Raw genomic sequence first — 24,828 nt, 5'->3', positions numbered from 1 at the left:
AAATCTGCAGTCACCCACCAGCAAAAGGTACATATCCACTCTGATATTGAAAAATGTTTAAACTCCCACAAACACTTAACGTGTCATCCAGGTAAAAATATGTAAATTATATCTACTTCACATAGAGAGCATATGCAACACTTGCAAAAAGGTTTAAAACCTTGTTAGCTGAGTATAATCCATCTGGTGGCACACGGCACATGTTCCCCCTATTTATAGAAGAGAGCATTCTTAAAAGAGTGGAATTGTGTACACAATTGTTTCCTCCAAACACTGTAATCAGTCAGCACTTTAATGGACTGAAAATTGTGATACAGATGGCCAACTCTCCTGTACATTAGATAGATCTGTAGCCATGCCAGGCTTGCATTGTGTGTATCAGTATAGCTTCTGTAAAGTGACAGGTCAGCCTCTCAATATATTAAAGTGACACTAAAGTCAGGAGTTAAACCTAAAGTCAGGAGTTAAAAATGTCTTCAAGTACCTTAACTATTAACAAAAATGTAGCTTATTTGTGTATAACCCAGCTGTAGATCCCCAATTACTCCAGCTGGAGATGTCAGTATGCCTCATGTCACTGGCATTCAACCTTCTGCTATAAGCTCATGGTCGCTTTAGCGACCATAAGCTTATAGTAGAAGGCTTCTCCATAGTATGCTTACTATGTTCCCAGTTATGAATGAACAGGAAGTGCTATACATCACTTCCTGTTCATTCATTATTGGGGATAGAAAATGTATGGTGGTGGGGGGGTGGGGGGTTTCTTTTACAAACCTTAAAAGCTGCAGTTGAAAATAAAAAAAAAGGGAACATTTGCAAAAGTCTGGCCACCTAAGGTCAAAAGTGCTAGGCAGGGCTTGGCAGCAAAAGGGTTAAAGTAGCCACTGCTCCAAGCTCGCTCCTCCCATGGACTGCAATCTAACGTTTAGTTGTGTTGAGATTGTAGTCCATCACAGAAGCGATCTTGGAGCGGTGTCTACTTTACAACACACGCAGGGATCATGGGGAACAAAAGCAGCCACCCTCCAGAAGTAAGGACAGTGTCAGCACCAATTCAGAGATGATATGAGGATCTTCGGCCGAGTGATGCACATATAAGATACATTTTTGTTTACAGGGTACTTGATTTCATTTTTAAGATTTAATTGGGTTTAGTGTCCCTTTAAGTGAATACAAATGAATGCAGATTGAAAGAAAATGCACAAGTACACTCCTCCAAACACTGTGATCAGTCTGCAGCTATCTGCACTGAAAAATATAATACAGATGACCATATCTCCTGTACATTAGATTTGCAGTCAAACTAGACTTAATTATGTATCAGAATAACTTTATTAAAGGAGTACTAAAGTCCCAATAAATACTATCCTGTTATAACATAGGCATTGTAATAGGAATACATACTATAGTTGTTTTTGATAATGTAATTCAAGCTTAATTGAAAAATCCACTTTATGTAGTTAGTACTCCCTTTTGTCTGCCTATCACTTTCATCAACTTTTTGGATTCCCAGTGTGTTTTGTGTCTCTTTCCCTGATGCTTGATGTTATGCACTCTTGATTTCTCAATACTACATATCCCATCATGCATTGCTTCCAGCATGCAATCATTTTACATTGTGGGAAGTTCAGACATTGAGTTATAGTTCAGACAGTAGGCTTAGTTGGATCGATGACACAAGGAAGTGCATATTCACAGGGCTGAGTGAAATTGTGTTTGCATTAAGGACACCTTCAATAAGTAGGTTTACAAACATCTACATTGATATGGTTATTAGGAGTGGGATAGAAATTGCAGTAAAAATTAGAAGGTTCACTCACTTTCCCTTAATCAGATGTTTTCTTACATGTGTGGTGTCAGGGTCTGCTTTCTGTAATTGTGCTGTGTGACTAAAACTCTCTGTATATGGTTGACACTGCTTAGCCCCTTCAGAGTGATTGCGGTCCTCTTTTAAACACTTTTACCTTACAGAGAGTTTTAAGGACAACTTTCTTTATGTAGTGTCTTGTTGGCTTGATATAGCCTTCAGTTTCTGATAGCTGAACTAGTGGTGGCCATTACAACACCCAAACATTTGAATATTGTGATATGTCTGTGAAGATTCTCATTCATCCAGGTCAGAATATATCTATAAAAAAATAGATCAAGGCAACTGGACTTGCTTTATTTTTCTTGAAGACGTTTCGCTAGTCATATGATTCATTTTCTCAAATCAGATTCTCAATTTCAATGGAGGTGGAGGTGTGCAGTAATCCGCCAAAAGGATGATGGCTCAACATTCTATTATGTGCTAATAAACTCTATGTACTACAACATAAAGTTTATTTGACATGCAATAAGCCAAAAATAAGACTTGCAACAATTCACATTCCTCAATGACCTCCAGTCTTACTTTATCTGGCCCACTGTATTTTCTGATGGAAAAATATATTTTCGTATGATTCTGACTAAGGAGTTGGAACATTGTTAGGGTGTCACAGCACATTCCAAGAAAAGTCAATTAGATATAATTCACATGTTATGTGTTATTGTACAGAACGCACCTGACTTGTTTCCAACAGTTAAAAAAAACAAAACAGAAACATATTTCTTGCCTCACTGTGGTTTAGTATAATAGCAATTTTAATTCATAATGAACCTGTTTGTAACTTACTCATCAGAAGATAATTAAGAGTGACCTACAATAGTTGGCAACACTTTTGGCACCACGTTGTTGGAAAAAGAGGCTTTTTGTTATTGCCTACCCCAAGATAAGATTTAGGCATCAGTTTTTCAGATAAAAGATTATTTGATTTTTGAATGAGCAAGTCTGTTTTTTACATCTGACTGCAGAAACAAAGGCAGCCTTACACAAATATGAATCCTTCCTGCCCTGTGGGGGAAAAAAGAATAATTATTTTAGCCAAAGGTTTTTAAGATTATGGAAAGAGCTGGGTAGGGATAGAACCTTTGTTAGGTTTTTTTTTTACTGCGGTCTGCGACCCTGTTGGGAGTGCAGGAAAATCTGTCCATGGCTGCAACAGAACATTTATTTTTCGGTAAAATGCAGAAAGATTAGAGGCTCTGTTAGGTCAATACTACTGTCAGTATTTTCCTGTACCAATTACTACTGACCTCTAATTTCTTGTCCTGCCGTTACAGGCTATCACATGTACAGGAAGTATGGTGAATATTTCCCAATACGTTCTCAGGTAGAAATCCAATGTTTTGGAGGGCTTTTATTCTGATGGAAATTTTCCAGTATCACAAAACTTTTGAGATTGATTATTGATTAAGATAGAATCAGAGTACTTTTGTCTTACCCTCGCATTTGTAAAAGCAAACCTGCTGTAAGAGTGACATGGGAGCCATTGGCCACTCCTTTTTAAAATGCTAATTGTCTGACTGTCCTGCTGACCCTCTTGCCCCAGTACTTTGAGTTACTCACACAAAGAATGTATGCAGATAAATATTTCTAACTTTTCTGATCTGCATACTTGTACTGAGTAAGTGACTCGGAATGTATTAAAGCCAGTGGCACAGCACACAAGACAGACAATTAACATCTTTAGAAGGAGAACAGCAATGGCAGCTCCTGTATTTATTTTGTGAATCTGTCTGGATTTGTTGCATTGCCAGCAAACGGCTTTGTATAGCTAACTTTACCCAGGGAAATGATCTGGATTTATCATCTTATCTGATTAGATCCTGAAACTGTACATATGTGTCTAAATACTATTTTTATCTTTGGTATATGCTGAATTTAGTTTGCATGATTTTTTTTTAGATGTATTTGTCCTTTAAATGTGTATACATTCTTTAGGAAAAGTGGATTGCACAATATTTAGATACAAGTTAAATATATTTTTTTCAAGGTTTGGTTCATTTCTATAATAATATAATTTAATATTATAATGTATTGTACAGAGGAGAAAACAAACCTGTACAATATGATCTAGAGAATGGTAACCGGTGAAGATAAATAGACTGGGAACAACTATGTGCACTTTGACAGGGTATTTTGACCTTTAGTCACACTTGATGTATGACGGGTAACATCAATCACAGTGCACAGTGACAGGGACATCTCATATCTTCTGCTGTCAAGCAGACATAAATGGCAAATCTAAAAGCAATTACTGCATAGCATATATCTAGATCGCTAAACTGAATAGAAAAAAAAAAATGCATTATTTTTAAAAACATGATAAAATATATTTAATAACATCAGTAATGTTGTATTTCTCTTTTATAGGCTTTGTACAACTCCATCAAGAATGAAAAGCTGGAATGGGCATCGTAAGTGTAATTTCTTCTTAATCAAAATGAACAAAAATATCTATGCTATTTTATTGCTTAAAATAATTATAGTTTAAAAACTTTGAATGTGCTTTAACTTTTAATGAAATGTGTGAGCTGTAATGGTTTCAGTCACATTTGGGCCCTAGAATGTAGATGGAATGTGAGGCAGGAGCTGGAGTCAGGTACAGATTGAGTGAACCTGTTCTCTGGCAACTGTAATGATGCCTCTTTGCTCTATAACTCGACATGACTATGTAGAATGTCACTGCTATTGTCCTCCTGATTGTAGTAGGCCAGTAGTACTGGCCATTTTTAAGCTCAACATGACTGGCTTAGTTAAAAGAATAGTGCATCTGATATTTCACATGCAAGTGGACATTAACAAGTGCCTGCAGCAGTTGGAGGCATTCAATATCCAATTGGGATAACTACCAGATATCTCTCCAACTGTTTTTTCTTTTTTATGGAACATATATGACCATGTGCGGCAAGGCTTAATAATAGTGGCCTACAAGTTGACTGTCTGTAGGAAGAGGTACATGCTGCAGTCTACCACTAGAGGTCAAATAATCACTTAATGACAAGTGGTAGAGGATAGTATGCAGAACATGCAGATTTTTTTTCTGCAATACACTCTGGTAGTTCATCACAGTAAACATAAGCCTTAGTGCAGCCCAAATAAATACCTAAGTACACACTGTAGGGAGGCTTTCTGTAGTGAGTGCTGTTACACAAAGTGCCAATGGTGAGACTGTGTGCCCCCTCTCTACCGGTAATAAATGACCTGCAGCATTGTGTCTTCTGGAGTATTTGTTCTGTACATTGCCTATAGAAATCATAATTTCATTATGGACCATTGAGAGACACTGGAATTGTAGAAATTCCTTAACAGTCACCTTCCGGAGGTTGGGACATTGGGAAACAAAAGATGTTAACCCAGCTCCTCTAAATTCCCACTTTCAACCATCATGCCTTTTTTACTACTGTCTTGGGAGGTTGGATGTCTTCCTCAGCTCTGCGGAAAACAAAATCTTCCTATATTTTTTCAGCCTTTGTAATTTTTTTCTTCTTCAATTAAGATACTCAGTACACTGTAGATATATATTTTTTGCTTTGAAGTTACAATTACACTGTCTGAGTTAGTCTCAGCAGCTATCCAGATCAACAAATTATCAGCAAAAACTTGGGAGGCTGCATCTGGACCCCGCTGGACAGAAGGTTGCGGAGTCAGCCTGGAATGTGACCTTTGGGCAGTGGGCTCTGCATTATGTGTTCCATGTTAGTTAGCCACAGGGTGCTGTCCAGAGCCATGGCACAGTCCATGGTATGACGCAGTCTCTGAGAACTTATGTAGTGAGTATGTAAAGTTGTCAGAAGCATCTGGAGCTTCATCACTGTTGGTATTGTTGGGCTTCATTTTAAAATTCACAAAACTGCCATTTCAACTCAGTAGGCTGAGTAAGGCTGAAGGAACTGAGCACTGACATCATCTGCTAGGGTGGCCTGTAGTACTTGTGTGCTTTACACTACATTAAGCCTAGAAGAAGTTCTATCATTCTGCTTCTCCTTCTTCTGAAGCACCTCAATCTCCAGATTAATTCCACTGCTCACCTTGGTCACCTCTGGCTGCCTGATACCCTCACAAGTAACATCTGCTTGGGCATGTGAGTATGCGAGAACTTGCTTCACTTTGGGCCTAGTTGTTTTCTGCAACTTGCTGCTACATGTTTTTTCACAGACACACAGAGGATAATCACCACTTAAATCCACTTCAGGTTTTTTGTTTTATGTGCACAGTTCATGGACCAGTCTGCTCAGAGAGGCTCTGGCCCCATTCATGACAGGGTCTGATTCTGACCTTACTGAGCCTCCATCTCTAAAAATGCCTCTATTACCATATTCAGAGTCTTTTACTGTCTACTCCTCAAGCAACTGTATTTCAGCAAATTCCACATGGCTCAGGTTTTCTCTTGAGTAGTTTCAAACCAGATTGATGTAGTGCATTCTATCATGCAGTTAGAGAATTAGCCTGCCACTCCAGGTATAGGGTCTTTTAGAGCTAATACAGCTGCAAATACTTTTCCAATGTATACTCTTATTAAAACATTCCTCTACGAGGACTGGAAACAACCTATTGAATCATAGGGGTTGATTTATTGAAAACAAATACGCTGCTTGCTTTGCAGGGGAATTTTCACTTTGCAAGTGCATTTTCCCTTTAGCTTAGTGAATGAGGTAAAGCTCTGCAGCATTCCATCAGCAAAGTGAATTTTTACCATATTCGCTAAGCTCAGGGAAAATTCCCTTGCAAAGTGAACAGCCTATTTGCCTTTAGTGAATCAACTCCAGTGGACAATGTAAAGCTTTTTCCCCTTGAAATGGAATTTATTGATTAATGGCCTCTGCCCACTACTGACTTTCCAGTCACCCGCCCTAATAAGCATACCACTAAACACGTTGATGGTGTCCTTACCCTTATGGATTTCACTTACAGACAGTTAGCAGACTCCATACTTGGGTCTCAGTTTGAAGCAACTGGGGTAACTCGCTGTCCTTTGTTGTCAATGATTTTGATTTGTGAAACTATATCACAATGGATTGTATCCCTCAAATGAGACCTCTCCAGCAGAGGCTCAAACATTGGTGAACCTGACTCTTCAGTGTCTCCTATTAATTCTGGACCCTGATATACACAGTACTGACTCTAATGTCAACCTTTTTGCCTTTTCCTGGCATATTTTGTGGATGGCTGAGCAGATCTTCCCTGAAGTGAGTGTCTTAGATTTTTGCAGTTGGTCTTGTTTTGCAATCTTTTTCTAGATTCAAATTGACAACAATCTAGTGCTAATAATCTTGGGTCATTGACCCGTGAAAGTGCTTGACCCAAATCCTTGCTAAGTCCACTCCACATTAACCTTTGACCCTTTCCTGTGTGTGACAGTTTTTTTTTACCATTTACCATGGAAGATTTAGTAAACCCCCCCTTCCTGGGAGGACTCCGTTAGCAGATGTATCTTCTTGCCTACTCCTTAAGTCTGGTTCTCTGGAACAGAGCAGTGCTGAGTCATTGGGAATCCTCCTGTTGGTCAGTCTTTTGATTTGACCTCTGCTGGATTTTGTTTGGAAACGGCAAGATCTTCAACTCTAGAAAGTATTCAGATCTCCCCCTGCCACAAATTTGATGTCCTACTCGGACTCCCTATGCTAGATGGTGTTGAATGAGTAATTTAGGAACACACTTTTTCCTAGAGTCAAAATATTGCGTTTTGGATCTCCTCTTTGAACAGTGGGAGCTCTGCACTGGAGTGCACAACACCTTCTACTTAGCTAAAAAATATCTACCACTAGAAGGTCCTATGCTTCATTGGCGGTTCAGCAGGCTACACACGCAGATTTCCCCTAAGAGGGACAATGTTATTCCATGGACTTTTGCGGGACCTGATTACTGGAAGAGCACCACTGTGTACTTTCAGGAGCCCAGCACAGGCAGACATTTTTACTCAAGAAACACCACACCTCTCACCCTTTTGCCCTTTCTGAAGCAGTGATAGCCAGTATGCTGCTATGAGAGTTTAGGAGCTTAATAAGGGCTGTTGGAAAATGGGGATAATAACCAGGATGTCTGGGTGACACCCAGGAAACCCAAGTGAGTTGATAGCTCTGTCAAGGTGCCTCTGTATCTTCCAGTCCTACTCTAATCCACAAGAACATCAACAGTCACCATACTGATTAAAAGGGCTCATGAAGGAGGACTTGTTGCTTCAGGGTCATAGATGTTAATCTATGTGGTGTTAATTTGACCACTATACAACTAAGGAGTGGGAGACCTGCATGGCTATTGTCTTTGTGACCTACCCCTAAATCCAGCACTGCAAAAATAGGAAGCTTCTGCAAGTGGTGGGCATAACCCAAGCTTTCCAGCTTTTCAGTAGCACAGTTTACAAAATTCCCTATGCAAGTTTGCAGCCTTAGCTGACCTATAGGACTGGCTCTGGCTTAATATTTTGGGCCACCATTACACATTGTGCTCAGAGTAATAAAATGGCTAATTCATCAGCCATTATATTATACTTTATATTTGTATGGCTTTTACTATAACAACTAATATGTTGCATGAGATTATGTTTGCTATTTTTTGATTCAAGCTTGTCTCAGATTTAAACAGGGTTGTTCTTTGCTGATTACAAGCTAAATGATGAAAGCCAGAGATCACACACAACATATTTTCTGATTCTCGAGTATGAAACACTTTGCCATGGATTGAGGTCCATGAAAACCAAAAGGTGTTGAGCACAAGGGGGCATACACATAATCTAAGGTATAATCAGTAGTGGGTTGATGATACAATGATCAGAAAGGAGGTTATATAATGATATATTTAAATAGGGATTTAGCAAGAATAGTAGAAACTGAAAGCAGACATGTTAGGATCATTCCACAAAAGAGAGCTTGTTGGCAGAATTGCAGTAAATGTAGACTCTCAGTCTGCACTTCATTGCATACCTTCCAACAGTCCCTCATTTTGAGGGACTGTCTCTAATTTTTAACCAAATTCCTTCCTCAGTTGTCCCTCTTTTTGTTCTGATGTACAGATATGTCTGTGAAGGGTCTCATTCATCCAGATCATATATCTGTAAAAAATCACGGCAACTGGACTTGCTGTATTTTTCTTGAAGACGTTTCAATGGACTGACCAGTGAAATGTCTTCAAGAAAAATACAGCAAGTCCAGTTGCCGTAATTTTTTTTTTCAGATATAATGTACAGATACCTATGAAAAGGTATTATTTAACTACCAAACAAGTTATTCTGCATGAAAACCTTCATCTTATCTCTTAATTATCATATTTACTATTTTGAAAAGCCAGTATAACGGAAAAGTTGTGGTAAAAAATACATTCTGAGTTTAACCAACCATTTTTGGCCTATAAATTCCTAATGGACTGCATAACTGGGGGCATTGCAGGGGTGTGTCAATCATCTAAATTGTCCCCCTTACTCATCTAAAAAAATCGGAAGGTATGTTATTGTGATTCCATAATCAGTGTAACAGATTGGTTCTTAGTGCTTCTCTTCCCTCTCCTAGTCTGAATACTGATGTGTGTCGCAATATTAAGACACATTCAAGTAGTTATTGTAGGTAAAAATACATTTAATTATTTTAAAAGGAATACACAGCATACAAATGGTGTTTTTATATCTGCCTAGAATTCAGCTTTAACCAAACTCCTAAAAAATAAAAAGGTTTCATGCCAGAAGATGTCCTCTGCAGCCTATTACACACATGATAGCATGCTGAGAGAGATGTACCTTGCCTCCAGCAGCTTTCCTGTCACCTGATTACACAATAGTTGGAAAAGGAGTTGATACACAACCTTACAACAGATTGTGGTATAAATTTATGTTCTGGACATCAACTATATCTCATAGTTGAACTACACTGATTTTATGTTTAATAATATGTCTATATTTTGTTTAAAAGCTGCTAATATGTTTAATAATGTATTGCCTGCAATCATTAGTTGTGACATTAATAATATGCATAATAATATATAATATGCATAATTTGCATAATTTCAATGAAGACTCCAGAGCTAAACCAATGAGAACCTATATGGTTCTTCATCCTTTATTGAATACAGCTAATTTATTTAATACTTGGATATACTTACATCATATGACAGAGGGTTTTCCCACTACTTGTTCACAGAAACATTATTTTCATCTTCGTAGCTATTTAATAAGCATAATTACACTCACCCCCATAGTTAGAGCCGACGTGAGACATTGAAACTGTCACACGTCAGCTCTATTGATCCCGCTCGCTCACTTACCGATCATCTACCTACCTGCAGAGAGCGGTGACTGTTAGTCACTGCTCCCTGCAGAGATTCCCCTCTGATCCCCCAGCGTTGAATGGAGTGACGGACGAGGGGAGCGGGCACAGCTGGCTCTGCCTCTAGATAGGCAGAGCCCGCTGTCAATCAACCAGCGGGATGGATCTCGACAGCATATAGCGGGCAATACCTTTGGGTCACGGGAAGACATTAGTATATGTCCTCTCGTGACCCTAAAGAGAACTATGGGGTAAAAAGGTTACCCCATAGTTCTCTTTTAAGCCTCAACAAAAATAACTGACTTAACAACTTGCAAGTCTTGTCCAACAGATGATATCAGAATTAACTTGTAAAAAGTATTAATTTGTACAAAACCATGTCTTTTGTACATCCTTTTTAAAATATCTATTTTGTCAAGTTTAAAGTGACACTTAACTCAGGAGTTAAACCCTAAAAATGTATTTAAGTACCTTAACTATTAACAAAAATGTATATATTTGTGTATCACTCGGGTGTGGATCCTCGAATCATCTCTGAGTTGGTGCTGACACTGTCCTTCCTTCTGGAGGGTGGCTACTTTTGTTCCCCATGGTCCTTGTGTGTGTTGTAAAGTAGCCACACCTCCAAGCTCTCTCCCGTGATGGACTACAATCTCAATGCAAATTAGAAAACTAAACTTGAGATTAAGGTCCATCACGGGAGCAAGCTTGAAGTGGTGACTACTTTACAACACACACAGGGACCATGGGGAACAAAAGTAGACACCCTCCAGAAGGAAGGACAGTGTCAGCACCAATTCAGAGATGATTTGAGGATCTACAGTACAGCTGAATGATACACAAATAAGATCATTTTTTTGTTAGTAGTGTACTTAAATGCATTTTAAGGTTTAATTCCTGAGTTTAGTGTCACTTTAATAGATAAATAGTGAATATTCTACCAGATTTGTCTTTACTTTAAAAGACATTTTCATCAGTGTTATCAATTGGTATATATTTACATTTTCAAAGCCAACAAGGGAAAACATTTACTGGATAAAATAAACTATCTACTAATTATTTTTTTTTTCTTTTTATACATCATTGCTGGAAAAAACAATAAAAGCTATTTGAAATTCCCCTATACCAGATGTTCAGCCTGAATTCTAAAAAGTGCTCTCATGCACTTGATAAAATGTAATTGTCTAAAAATTCTGTTTTACAGGTCTCATGGTCTCTATCAAAATTTTCTCAAAACCAAAGAGATATTTTTAGTTACCTGGGTCACCTGAGCTTTTATCATTAATTAGTTAAAATGGTATAAATAAATGGTAACAGATTAACAATCTGTGTAATTTCTAAAAGAAACTTTTTGATGCAATGTCTGCAGAGCATGCTGGGCTTTTCAGTAAGAAAACCCAGCAGTGACTGTCGACCTCCAAAGTGTATGTTCTCCCCTGAATCATTTTAATTTGTGTGTTTTGAACAGAGCAGAACAAAACACAGCCTGTTCTCAGTGGAATAGTAAAAGGACTCAGCAAAGGTGGTGCAGAGCTAAATGGAACTGTTGCTTGCTCCTGTTTGTAAACGTGAAATAAGTAGTAGCTCATATTTACCTGTCTAAAAAGAAATTATACATATATACTTTTTAAATGTTCTTTTTATTTTGATCCTGAGCATAATAAGTAAATTAAATGTGTGTGAAAACACTGTACAGTCCATTTAATATCTTGTAAATATTTAATACTGCTGACTTTTGATGAAGCTGGCTTTTTTTTTTATTTAATCAAGCAGTGTTATTATTATTAAACAGTATTTGTAAAAGCCTATTGTCAGGCAGCTTGTATAGTTCAGGCCGCTTGTATTCCTGGCTGCAGCCCTGACTGGCAAGGGTTAATCATCATGTGTCTCACCGGCTGCAGCACTAGTCTAGTCAGCTGCAGCTTAATTAATCAAGCCAGACACCTCCTGCTCTGGGATTGGCCTTGTTGCTGGTGGCGCCCTATTTAAGCATCATCAGCCTGTTCCCCAGTGCTTGTAAAAGCTCTTGCTATACAAGCAGTGTGTGCTGTCCCTGCAAATCCTGTGTCTGCAAATCTCATTCGTCTTCCGTTCTGTCCTTGGCCTGTCCCTGGATTACGCTTTGCTTTTTGCCAGCCCTGACCTCAGCTTGTGCCCAGATTACCCCTTCCAGCCGCCAGCCTTTGACTCCAGCTCGTCCCTGATTACTCTCTGGTATTGTCTTTCTACTTCAGTCCGTACCTCGGTTTAGCACCTCTGGCCAGCCTGTGGCTTCATCTGATCAGGGCATATAGTTAAAGTCCTGGGGGCATCCAAGTACCGGTAGGTGTGCTTGCCTTGTGGGAATGGCGGCTGCTATAGGTGAAGCAACTCGTCACTATTTGTTCTGACAGTGTGCGTCCACAGCTGGCCCTGACACTTATCCCTGGAATGGCAGGAAATATACCATTATTGCAACACACATATTTTTATTATTATCCCTGTGTTTTTGTCTTCCTTTTTACTTTTAAATTGGAACAATACATCTAGGCCCACTAATGTTCTTTGTTCTATAAAAGTACTGTGGGAGCATGTGATCAGTGAAGTAACCACTGAATGCCAGTTCTGAGAAAGGGGGAGGGGATTTCTTTGCCACTGACTAACAATGTAGGGGGGTTTAAACATTTCCTCTGACTACCATTGGGAGGAATTTTAAAAAGCACAATAAGTGGGGCAGAGGGGTTAAATAGCACTGCCACTGAGAACAAGTGCAGGAGAGTGTGGTCTGGTTAATTATTGTGGATTATTACACCACTGCTGGAGGTTATTATTGCAGCCACTAACATCAGTGCTTTGGGTTATTTTTGTGTCCACTGAAACCATTGCTTGGGGTTATTACTGCAGCCAGTGACACCAGTGGTGAGGGTTATTAGTGCAGCCTATGACACCAGTGCTGGGGGTTGTTATTGCATCCAATGTCACCAGTGCTGGGAATTTTGTTTGTGTCCATTGATACCAATAATGGAGGTTACTTTTACTGCCCTTAACCTGAAGCAATTCATGAAAACACGCTCCTATTGTGAAGTGTCAGGGGCCTCACTTGATGCAGACATCCCAACCTGCAAAACCTTATTTCAGGGAGGTACCCTTCTCATTTCAGGGAGGTACCTTCTCTGTTTTTTTTTTATTTTGACAGTGGACGTCGGCCACCTTCACAATAAAAAAAAAAAAAACTAAATAGCATGGGAATGAATAGCTAGGCTGCTATTGGTCATTTCAAATTGCAATAGCAGGCTTGCTCTTGTACCCACCCACTGCTGCTGTCAATCAGCAGAGGAGCACCTCAGGTCCACCTCTGCTGATTGACAGCAGCAGCATATAATATTAATAATCACAAATAAAATACAACTAAAATAATAACTGCTCAGGGACTTTTGTCTCCAGCCAATCACAGGCTGCCCTGCCGTGCCTAAACCCCTCCCACTGACCAGCCACCGTTACAGGATCCACAGGCACAAACTTTTTTTCCCTTACAGCTAAAAACTTTATTTATACTCAGCAGAACTAGTGAGCGCAGCAGACCCGGAAAGGTTTCAATCCTTTCCGGGATAAAATGTCTCTCCTGCGGGTGTCCGGGAGCCGCTATCTAATATCTAAGAAACTGTTAGTTGCCTGGCTATGCTTTAGAATTACTGACCCGAAACAAGCATTCAAGAAAGTTAGAAAAAAAAGTCCTTATTTGCTGTCCTTATCTGTTATCTCAGAAATCACAGTTCAACCCCAGACAATACCTTGTTCTGCTTTTCTCTACACTGGGATGGACCCATTGTAGTTCAGATATCATCCAAGGTCAGCATCTACTTTTTGGACAGAGATGCTAGCATGTAAATCCTGAAGAAAATATTAGCAGGCTTAGATAGTGTGATGATAATGCGGTTTGAGTCTATTAATATTAAATATAGCATTCTCTTGTCCCCCAGTTCAAAGCAAATGCAGGCCTTCATTTAGTCATTTGCCAGGTCCCTCCACATTCCAAAAAACAGAGATCTACTACTATGCTAATCGGCCTGTGATCTTTATTGCCCCAGCACTACTTAACATGTAAGAGTCCCAAATCACCTCAAACCCTTTCATCTATTAGCGGTTGACAAGTTGATACAAGCACAAGCAGATCTGGTAGATTTAACGACCCAGGTGACCTAGCATTCACCCAAAAGTCATAAAGCTGAGTTACAATATCAGCTCCATTTCATAATTTGGAATTGGACAGTGAAAGTGCAAAATTAGGTGCACAAATAGCTGTGTCTCATCACAACGAGAACATAGGTACCAAGAATAAATAGCTTGGAATGAGCCATGGCTGGACAGGCAACATTTAACTTCCTGGCCATCCCATCATTCATATCTTGGGCACATTTAGTTTCAAACTAAAGGTAACTTCATGGCGCATGATAATTTAGGGGTTGCCGGACCTTATTAAAAATGAGTACCCAACTATCCTCGTTGTTATAAATGTAGCCGTTTGGTTAAATTAAGGAGCAGAGGAGGAAATCATAAAAGCTCGTTCCTCCTGCTCCTCCCTCCCAAACCCTGCCCTAGTGGCCATGTGGGTACGTGACACCCCCTAGAGGGCTGACAAAAAGATGCTGAACGTAGCTAGAGAGGGCTCTTGTTTTGAAACATCGACAAAGGAACTCCAGCAACATCAAGAAGTCTTAACATCACAGAAGAGTACCCCTTTAAAATCTGGACATCATCTGTGCAACTTGCTTGAAGGAGAACCCTTTAGACTCTCTCTTTTGCTTATTGAACTTTGGACTCTGTCAGAAGTCCTAAAACCAGGACTGTTATTCCTTTTTATTTTTTTGTTATATATTTTGTGTCTCTTTAATAATTAATTTTCCTGTACATTTTTCTGCACCGTTTCTTTTATGAAAGGACGATCTTAAAAATCGTTAAGCTTATCTTTACGCTCTAAATAAGAACTTAAAGTATCCTTGCCTCTGTGAAGAGTGTTACTGTATAGTGAATACTGTTATATTCCCTCTGAGAGGACAGCCGTATTATAGGCTTTGTTTACATTGTTTTGAAGTGTCGCAGAACTTGCTGAGATGAGTGCGTACGTCTGGTAAAGTACGTGGTGGTAGTGAATGTTTGGTGTGTAAAGGGTTAACTGCAGAGTTTAAAAAAACCTAATGACGATCACTCTATCTGCTGGCCTGAGATTGTGTCCCGCAAGCTGGGAAAGCTCTGTGCAGGGTGAGGCTGAGAGTGGTATCGACACGTCCTTGTAGCGCCATGGTCGGTTCAGAGCTGCTTATAGTAACGTGTGATTGACGTATAGCGGGTTCGGGCCGGGTGTATGTCACAGATAGTGTAACTAAGCTTCTATAGACTCATATCATACTTCTTTAGCAAAGGTCACAATCTGCATAAAAACCTCATATATCTCTGGCTCTACTAATCTTTTTAAAATGTGGTTTTCACTGATGGTAAATGCGGTGGCAAAGGTGCATGCGCTTGATTTGAATTGTACAGGTTTGTTACAGTTTTCCTTTAAGAAGTAATAATTCACATCTAAAATGTAGCTCCAGCTTTACACCTTATGTCTTTCTAAAATGCATTATGTACCTCTACGCAATTAATGTTGGTATTGTAGGTGGTATTTGATTATAATTTACAGCTTGAAATTGTTAATATGCTTTTGCAGCATTTCTACTTATTTATGTTGATTACAGCAAGAGATTAAGTAAAAATGCCTTTGTGCTTTACAGCTGGCAGTGAAATTAATTCCCTGTACTCAACTATGTTTAAAAACAAATCACTTATAAATAAAATGAATCTTTATTGTTTATGCCTTCAGTGTCTTAAAAAAAACATATAAATCATGTTCTCGCGTCTCTGCTTGTTGCTGCTGCTAATGACTTTTAAATTTAAAGTTCTTAAACCACCTGTGGATGGTCGCATTATTTTACCATTTCACTGCCAATTACAGGTTACAATTAAAGACTACCTTGCAGCATAATATTTTTTTAAGTTAAAGGAGAACTATGAGGCGAGTGAAAATCACTCAGCCTCATAATCTGAGCCGACATGTGACAATTAAACTGTCACATGTCGGCTCAATAGATCGGAAAGTGAGCGAACACATACGTCGCTCGCTCACTTCTCGATCCTGTCCCTGCCGAGAGCCGTGACTGTCACTCACGGCTCCCTGCAGGGATCCCCCCTCCCCTGTTCGATCCTTCAGCGCTGACTGGCGGAACGGACGCGGGAGGGGGCGGGCACAGCTGGCTCTGCCTCTAGATAGGCAGAGCCAGCTGTCAATCCCGCCGCTGGGTGGATCCAGACAATATTGTCGGGATCCGTCCCGGCTGCGGCGTCTCAGTATACCGCGAACTATAGCTCGCGGTATATGGAGCTTAGTGTGACGGGAGGACGCTAGTTTGTGTCCTCCCGTTACCCTTAGGAGGACTATTGGGAAAAGCCCTGACCCCATATTTCTCCTTTAATTGGTTATTTTGACCCAACATGTTGTGTACTGATGGAAGAATTCAGTGCGCAGAGCCGATGTGACCTGGTAAACTCTCATTCGTTAATCTGATAGAGCCTAGAAGTGCTTAGTCCTACAACCTTTCGTTGCTGGGTGCCTAGTGAGCATGATATTGTACATTTTCTCTCCCTGATCACTGAGGCACACAGTGGAGGCATCTCAATAAAACACATTTGTCATTATCAGTGGATTAAGAAAGGGTTTCCTGCTCTGATGCACAGAGGTTGCCCTGTGTTTTTGAACACACATTCCTGTCCAAGAATGTAAAACAAAAACAGAAAAACAGATATAAAATAATTGTTTAGTGTAGACTGACACACAGACTAAAATTGACCCAAGACCATAATATTTTCCCTTTATGCTGGCCATGCACTGGCACTGGTTTTTGTATGAATGTTCGTATAAAAAATCTCATTAAAAAATGTGATGCCATCAGAGATAAAGGCTATAAAATAAATAGGATTAAACATCACAAATACTTGGCAATGTTTGTATGGTCTTTGGTTTCGAGTCCAGATCGACTTGTACATTTAGAGTTGTACTGTGTTCAGTACAACTGCATCTCTGTCTCCACTCCGTTTTGGGGTTCATCAGCCTTCAATATCATGACATCTGCCCCTTTCCTATTTTTCTTAAGTTAGAAGGGTGTGGTTCTGCAGTCCTAAGAGAAAAATGTAATTGATAACATGGCACAGGAAATTTATCAGCTCCAAATATTGTAATCAAGATGAACTTTTTCTAACCACTTGAAGACCAGGGTGTTTAACCCCCTTCCTGGCCAGGCCATTTTTCAGTATTCAGGGCTGCAGTACTGTGACTGACGTTTATTCAGTCACTCATGCAACGCTGTACCGAAAAAACACATTTTATACCATTTGAGTCCCAAGTTTTTTTTCCCAGAGCATTTTTTTTTTTCGGCAGTGTCTTGGATCCAAATGCTATATCTTTTAGTTTTTGTAGTCTACCCTAACGTATTATACATAATTTTTTTTTATTTTAGAAAGATAGGGCTTTTGTTTGGTAGCAAATTTGCATACATATATTTGTATTTGCTTGTTTTTACTGGGATTAGTAACAAAATAATTTTCGTATAATTTTTTCAACGGAATGTTTAACCCCAAATATAATCAGCAGAGTCTATTGATTAAAATAATTTCACATTACTGCAAGTTCTATGTAACGTATTGAAATTGTAAAGGAAAAAGTGAATGTAAACATTTTACTTTTAAGTGGTCTGCTTTAAACTATTTCTAATAGTGATCTATAGCTGGTTGCAATTAGCAATAGATTACTACTCATATAACAAGGATCTCTGGCTGCAGGGAAGTGCTGTAACAGCTCTGTCCCAGCCTCTTTACTCAGAGCTAGTGCTGTGATGTCACTCATTACATTCATGATATAAACAGAACGTGGAAGTGTTTGTGCATTTTTTTGGCATCAGTAAAAATTGCTGTTCTCAATATTTCCCTCTCACTTTACATAATGCACTACTATTAAAATGATGTATAAAGCATGCATAAATGCACGTAGCAGCACATGTTAATGTGCATCATTCAATGTGTACAAGTGTGTAGGGGCCTTGATTCTGTATATAGTACTTGAAGAAAAGCTATGCTTTGAGGTTCTTGTATGGAATTAAAGATTGTAGTAGAGTTAGTTCACATGAATGGCATGTTTAATTAACAAGCCAATTAAGTTTGCTAATAACATTGCTTTTCTCCTTTGTAATTAGACTTGTATAGTGCACAAACGTATACAAAGCCCTATGGGTTCAAAAAACAATAAGGGCCTACTTTACAGACATGCCAGTCTGAGAAACCTGATGATTAAGCAATTTGCTGAATGTAACACAAGCAATTTACCAACAGCGACTGGATAAGAAACTCAATTCCCCGTACATGTTCTTGATCCTTTTCTAGAAAAAAATCAGTAGTGTGTGTAATACTGAAATACACAATTTGCAGGTATTGTCATTCATATATATTTGCCCAAACTTGACTGATTCACTTGGGGATTTTGTTTTAACAAAAACATCAGAAAATTGCCAGCAGCAAAGGAAGAGCTTACATTACAGAAAAGTGTTATAAGAGTATTATTAGGACTACATATAAGATGTGCCTGCATCATCTAAGTCCCTCTTCAGTGCCTTCAAATTACATCTGGTGGCATCATCCTGTATAAGGTGACGGTTGCCCACTGTTATAAATTCCTGAAAACAACTCTAACTAGTTCACATTCCCAGCTTAGACTGCAGTCTTATAAGCTAGGAGGCATAGCAAAAACTCTATATTGGCAACACGTTTTATATAATAATGCTTGGGCCAGTAAGTACAGTACCTTTGGGCTACTATAAATGTGTGTGCAAATGAGTTTTTACTGGCTTACTTTAAAGCTGTTCATTTACAATACCATGCTAAAGTGAACACAGTGTTTTGCCAATGAAGGTAAAGTATCAGGTTCTCTCTCCCCAGAAGCACATGCTCACATTTCCTTCCCTCCCCTCACACTCGGTTCAGATGATGAAAACAAAGAGAATACCCAGTACTTCTGGGTATGGCCAAACATGTGACTCATTCTCTTCCTACTACAACCACATTAACAGCATTGGTGATTGGCCCAGCACTGTCACATGGGTGACGGAGAGAGCATCATCATCCCTGTATGAGCTCCAAGTCATATCTTGGAGCTTATACAGTGTTTCATCTTTTTTCCTAGTGGCTGAAGGTAATGGTGGGAGAAGGAACAGATTCTTTAAATATGAGCTGCTGGGGCAAAAGATAGGTTATTATAGTTAATTACTACTATAAATTATAGTTATTTCACTTAGCTTAGATGTATAAGTTGTATATAAATATAAATGTTTCTTTTTTTCTGTCAACAGGGATGATGTTGATGCAATGAAAAAATCACCATCAGACAGTGCTGACGAAAAAGCAAATGGTACTCAGTCAAAGAACGTTAGTCGGATTGGCAGCAGCAGCAACCCATTCCTGGATATCCCCCATGACCCAAATGCGGCAGTGTACAAGGCTGGTTTCCTTGCACGCAAACTTCATGCAGATATGGATGGGAAAAAAAGTAAGTCATAGCTTTATTTTCTTTAATATTGTCTTGGATTCTGTTCTGGATTTGCATGATTATGCAGACTTGGGCTAATAGTACAGACATTAAAACATATACACACAGTCTAATGTGTTTTAACGGCCATCAAGTAAAAATAGAATATGTATATTACAATTTATTGCAGAGGATGTTTTAGGGGCAAACTTCAGCATTGCATTTGCATGTACTGTACCTCTTTTTGTGATACTTTTGAACAATCAACTTTTAAGTGCAATAATAAGTGCAATAATATACAAATTTAATTTGCTATAAAGACAATAAAGAAGACATAATCGACAGCATAGTTAATATAAGCAGTAAATTACATTACAGTAACCCCTGGAGCTTTGTAGTGATGCTACGCACAGCCTATGTAAATTAGTTTCATACCAAGCTTCTTAACAATATGTTTTTGTTTATTAAAAAATAGTGATTAAGGTGAATCTTGTTTTTTTTATTGAGAATACAGTCCTCCTTTTTGGGCCCTGTACACCTAGGTACTGGATATTGAGAAGCATACAGCATTCATTGTTTACACAATTGCCCTAATTCATGGAAGGAATTGAGCATGTTTACTTTGCTAAGTGAATTTTTACTTAGAGTAAATTGAGTGAAAATTCAGTTTGCACAGAAAACCCAATCATGTTCAAGTAAAAAAAAAAAGACACTTGCTTGTACATGATTGGATGAATGAAGTCAGCATGGCTTCCCCGCATTCACTAAGCTAAGTGCAAATTATCTTGCAAAGTGAAAATGTATTTCAAAGTTGACATGTGATTTGTGAATCAATATTATAAGTACATGTATTTGCCCATTAAAACATTTCAACCGGTTACTGTTGGCCAATGGGCGTTTGATCATATCAGAACTGGTAAAGTCAAATGCAGATTAACTAAATATCCTATGAATTCTATTGATCCCAGAAGAATCTCAAATTGATATGAATAGTGTGCTGCATTTGCCCATTGAAGCCTTTAAACACAAGCACTTAACAATGTTGGACCTTGCATAAGCAATGTGTGTTCGCACAGCCACAAGTAGTCTACACCAGGGAGAATGTAATAGGGTTACAACACAGAAGCCTAGTTGTGAGACAGTTGTCACCCAATAACAGCAAGTGCTTAAACAAGGACCCTAATGGCACAATCACAAGGTATTTTTAATGAAAGCTGCATAATTGAAAAAAAATAAAACAAAAGTTGAAATTACATTACCATGTAAAAGCGTATTTGAATTTTCGGGTTTAGATCTACTTCTAGTAAAATTTCCATACTCGTAAATCTTGCCAACCTAGCATCAACCTCTTGATCTGTGCTTCTTAGAAGAACATTGCATATTTGTCCACTGAAACTTTACAATCACCAGTGCTAGCATTGGGTGCCCTTAAGCAATATTTTTGGAGATTTGACATTCATATTATTCACCCACATCAAAGCAGTGAAGCACGAACAAGCCAAAAAGCTTTTCTTCAATGTACCACAAATGAAAAAGCTATTTTCAACTGACAGCTCTACAAAATTAAATTAACCATGGGCGCTTACTTGTATTCATGGATGAATTCATCTAGATTATAATCAGTGACTGATTCCGAAGTCTATGCATTATAATGATCTTCAGCCTTGTGCGGACGTGGTTGGTGCATACAACTAAATAAAGGCTTTTATTTAATCTCTGCCTACAGTTTTGTTATTGTTCTGTACATTTTAGGTCATGAGAGCTGGTTTATAAAACATGGAGGAATGTGTCCTTGTTCATGTGTTCATTTAAAGTGGAAACTCTAGGCAGATAGATAATTACATGGTTATATTTCACAGACATGACCACTGTTTTCCCTGCCAATGGAATTTGACATTTTGGCCAGCCATTCCTGTGATATACAAACCTGCCTGTCAGAAAGGTCATGATTTAACATTACTGCTTCCTAATTCAGCTCGCTGCTTATTAGACAGAAGCCCAGTTTCACAGTTGCTAATGAGCAGGTTGGAGGCCAAGAGGTGACATAGAAAGCTGGACTGCAGAACCAGGACAATGAATTGCCTAAAATGTATCTATAGCCAAAACCATTTTTTTCTTTATCCTCCATTGAGGGTCACAGGAATGTAGTCAACTCTGTAGTGTTCTCTGTAGTGAACACTTAGGGGGTTATTAATGAAAGAACCGAAGGATCCAGCCGTAGCTACGGGCTATTCGCTATAGCCCATACAACTGAGCCGCAGTGACAGTTGTATGGGGGGCGAACGTCAGCTGGGTGGAGCCAGCCATGATCTAGATTTCCCGAATGGTTCTTGTGGGATTTGTACTGGTTTCCCCAAAAGGAACCAACGCTTGTAATTTGCAACCTGGGACCTCTATTGTTATAGGGCAGTGCCCAATGTGGATGCTCCAGTGTTCCATTTTAAGAGAAATACCATTAGCAAGGTATCAAAGGTATACTTATTTTAGGGACTTTACTGAAAATAAATTGAATTCCTTAATTAGATCTCAGTTTGCCTTTGCTGTTTTGGTCATCCGTCCTATGTTGGTGTTAACTCTAATCTGGTCAAACCATGTTAGAGTAGTTTAAACTATTTATACTTTTTAAATTCTTTATACTTTTTAAACTCTTTTCGACTGCTGTGGTATCCAGATCCCTGTGTTATGGAGCAGATGTCTGGAGCCTTGTGCTTTAGCTGTGATAGTTTATTAATGGCCTAGATTGAATTGAATTGACTGAACAAATACATAGGGCACTCTGGCTATGTGTGTAGAATGATCCATCCATCCTGTCAGCGTACGAGTAAGGACACGCGCACAACAGCGTACGAGTAAGGACACGCGCACGACAGCGTACTCCCACAGAGAAGAAAAGGCTGCTGCGTACAAATCACATGCAGCAGCTGCCTTCCCGTGAGCAGCCTGATACGGCCGTGCACGCAGCACGGATCTGTACGGGCCGGCTGTTAGTCGTGTGAATGAGGGCATATACTGGCCAGCTTATCACCATACTTGGGAACTTTTAGAAACTATCATTCCTGAGACGCATGCCGTGCTGTGGATGGGGTGAGCGGGGCTATAACTGCATGTCCAAATGGTGCTTTTTAAAAGTGGGAGGGGTTGAGATAATAGGTCTACAGAATAGTGGATAGAAGGAGGGAGCCAGGTGCACACACCTTTCCAGGGACATTCTCACCCATTCACCATTCCAGTGAAACTTACAGTGCCTGTAGGTGTCAGTGTCACTGGAAAGGTGTGTGCACCTGGCTTTCACTTATCCACCATTTTAATAACACCATCAGTGCACCTGGCTTCCACCTACAGGCACTGTCAATGTCACTTGAAAGGTGGATAGGTAGGAGCAAGGTGACCTGTGTATACACTATTCCAGTAACGCTGACAGTGCACCTGGTGCCACCTATCCACCATTCCAGTGACACTAATAGTTTCTGTATGAGGAAGCCAGGTGCATTTTCAGGGTCACTGGAATGGTGGATACATGAAAGCCAGGTGCACACACCTTTCCAGTGGCACTGACACATTTAGGCACTGAGAGTGTCTCTGGAATGGCAGATAGGTGAGTGTATCTGGAAACATGTGGGCACCTAGCTGCCACCTATCCACCATTCCAGTGACACTGACAGTGCACCTGGCTGCCACCTACCGGCACTGTCAGTGGAATGGTAGATAGGTAGGAGCCAGGGGCACACACCAACCATTTAATTGACACTGACACATACATATGTACATACATAAAAACACTTACGTACAAAAAAACACTTACCCCTCTGTTGGCATAGCTGGTCTTCAGTCCTCTGAATTTTTTTTTTTTAAATCATGAACTGCGATGTGTTCTAATTATATCTTTTTTACTGTTGGGGGGGCTTTGGGGAAATATTAGGGGTCTAGACAGTGTTCCATTGAGTGCTGCAGCCTCAGCACTCAATGAATGGAAAGCACTCAGTACAGAGGCTTCCCATTCATTCAGAAACTGGTGATAGTAAAACATTTACTATCGCCAGTTTCTGAATGGGGGAAAGCCTCTGTACTGAGTGCTTCTCCCCATTGAGAAAATCATGAATGAACAGGAAGCAATGTAAATCACCCCAGTGTTTGTTCTGCACAGAGGATCGGTAAATATCACTGATATTTACCGATCCTCCGCTCGGCTACGCACAGAGCAACTGTCATCCTGAAACTGACAGGATGACGGCGGCTCCGATCTCCTCACCGTTTTGGCATCGTGACAACTGCGGCTTCTCCCTGCCAGCCGCCGCTCGATCCTTCGCCCCCCCCGCTGGCCATTTCTCCTTGGATCCCCGCTGCCTCAGCCCATGCAAGCGGTGCAGAGCAGCGGGGATCCATGGAGACACAGATCCCTGCCTAGAATTTTTGTTAATAGCTGTCATCAGCGGCTTGTGAGCTGATAACATAAAGGGGACTGTCCAGGGAACAGTTCTGCTATAGGTTCATGGTCGCTAAAGCAACCATGAGCTTATAGCTAAACTGTAAATGCCACCGCCGTAAGGCATACTGAGCTGGCGTTTCAGGAACAGTTTTGTTCCACTGTATGCCTTACGGCGGTGGCAGGTAAAGGGTTAATGAGATTATATTTCCAATTCATTTTTCCCATCTTAGATCCAATATGTGTCAGTTTTCTTTCCTTTCATGACTTCTCAATTATGTTTACTTCTCAGAATTGCTTTTGGCATTTTTGCTTAGTCACACAGTTGTTTTTGATACCCTTCAGCTCCTAAATTGTATTGCAATTAATAATATTTACATTGAATGCACTTTTCTTTCTCTGTTCCAAGCTAGATTATGTGCACTGAATAAAAGCCCTGAACGGTCTACTGTACTTTCATTCTGAATAGTAATTGTGCTTTAATTGCAGTCCTAGCAAGACTGTGTGCTAAGGTTGCTGTATTTAGCTGTGTAGCGATATCTTTTTCCAAAAGAGAACAAGCTGAATATAGGCACTAACTCCATAGTGTTTTCTTCTCGGTTTGACTAGAGATTTGAATTTATCATCACTGCGATTTGCTGTTAGGTACCCTGCTGCTTCTATTATTTTTGTGGTTGTATTATATGTGTGTGTGTGTGTA

General features: G+C 39.6%; 1 protein-coding gene across 1 annotated transcript in view; it reads left to right on the top strand.

Annotated features, from left to right (window-relative positions):
• PSD3 (pleckstrin and Sec7 domain containing 3) overlaps window positions 1-24,828 on the top strand; it is a 405,283-nt gene that overhangs the window by 333,763 nt on the left and 46,692 nt on the right. Inside the window, exons 10-11 of the mRNA XM_018576857.1 lie at window positions 4,235-4,278; window positions 19,530-19,726. Coding sequence (XP_018432359.1) covers window positions 4,235-4,278; window positions 19,530-19,726 — 241 coding nt within the window. The remainder of the gene's footprint in view (window positions 1-4,234; window positions 4,279-19,529; window positions 19,727-24,828) is intronic.

This window comes from Nanorana parkeri, unplaced genomic scaffold, assembly GCF_000935625.1.
Source record: "Nanorana parkeri isolate BGI_ZX_2015 unplaced genomic scaffold, ASM93562v1 scaffold78, whole genome shotgun sequence".
In the NCBI taxonomy this organism is placed as follows: Eukaryota; Metazoa; Chordata; class Amphibia; order Anura; family Dicroglossidae; genus Nanorana; species Nanorana parkeri.
This window is presented reverse-complemented; position numbering and strand designations above follow the sequence as displayed.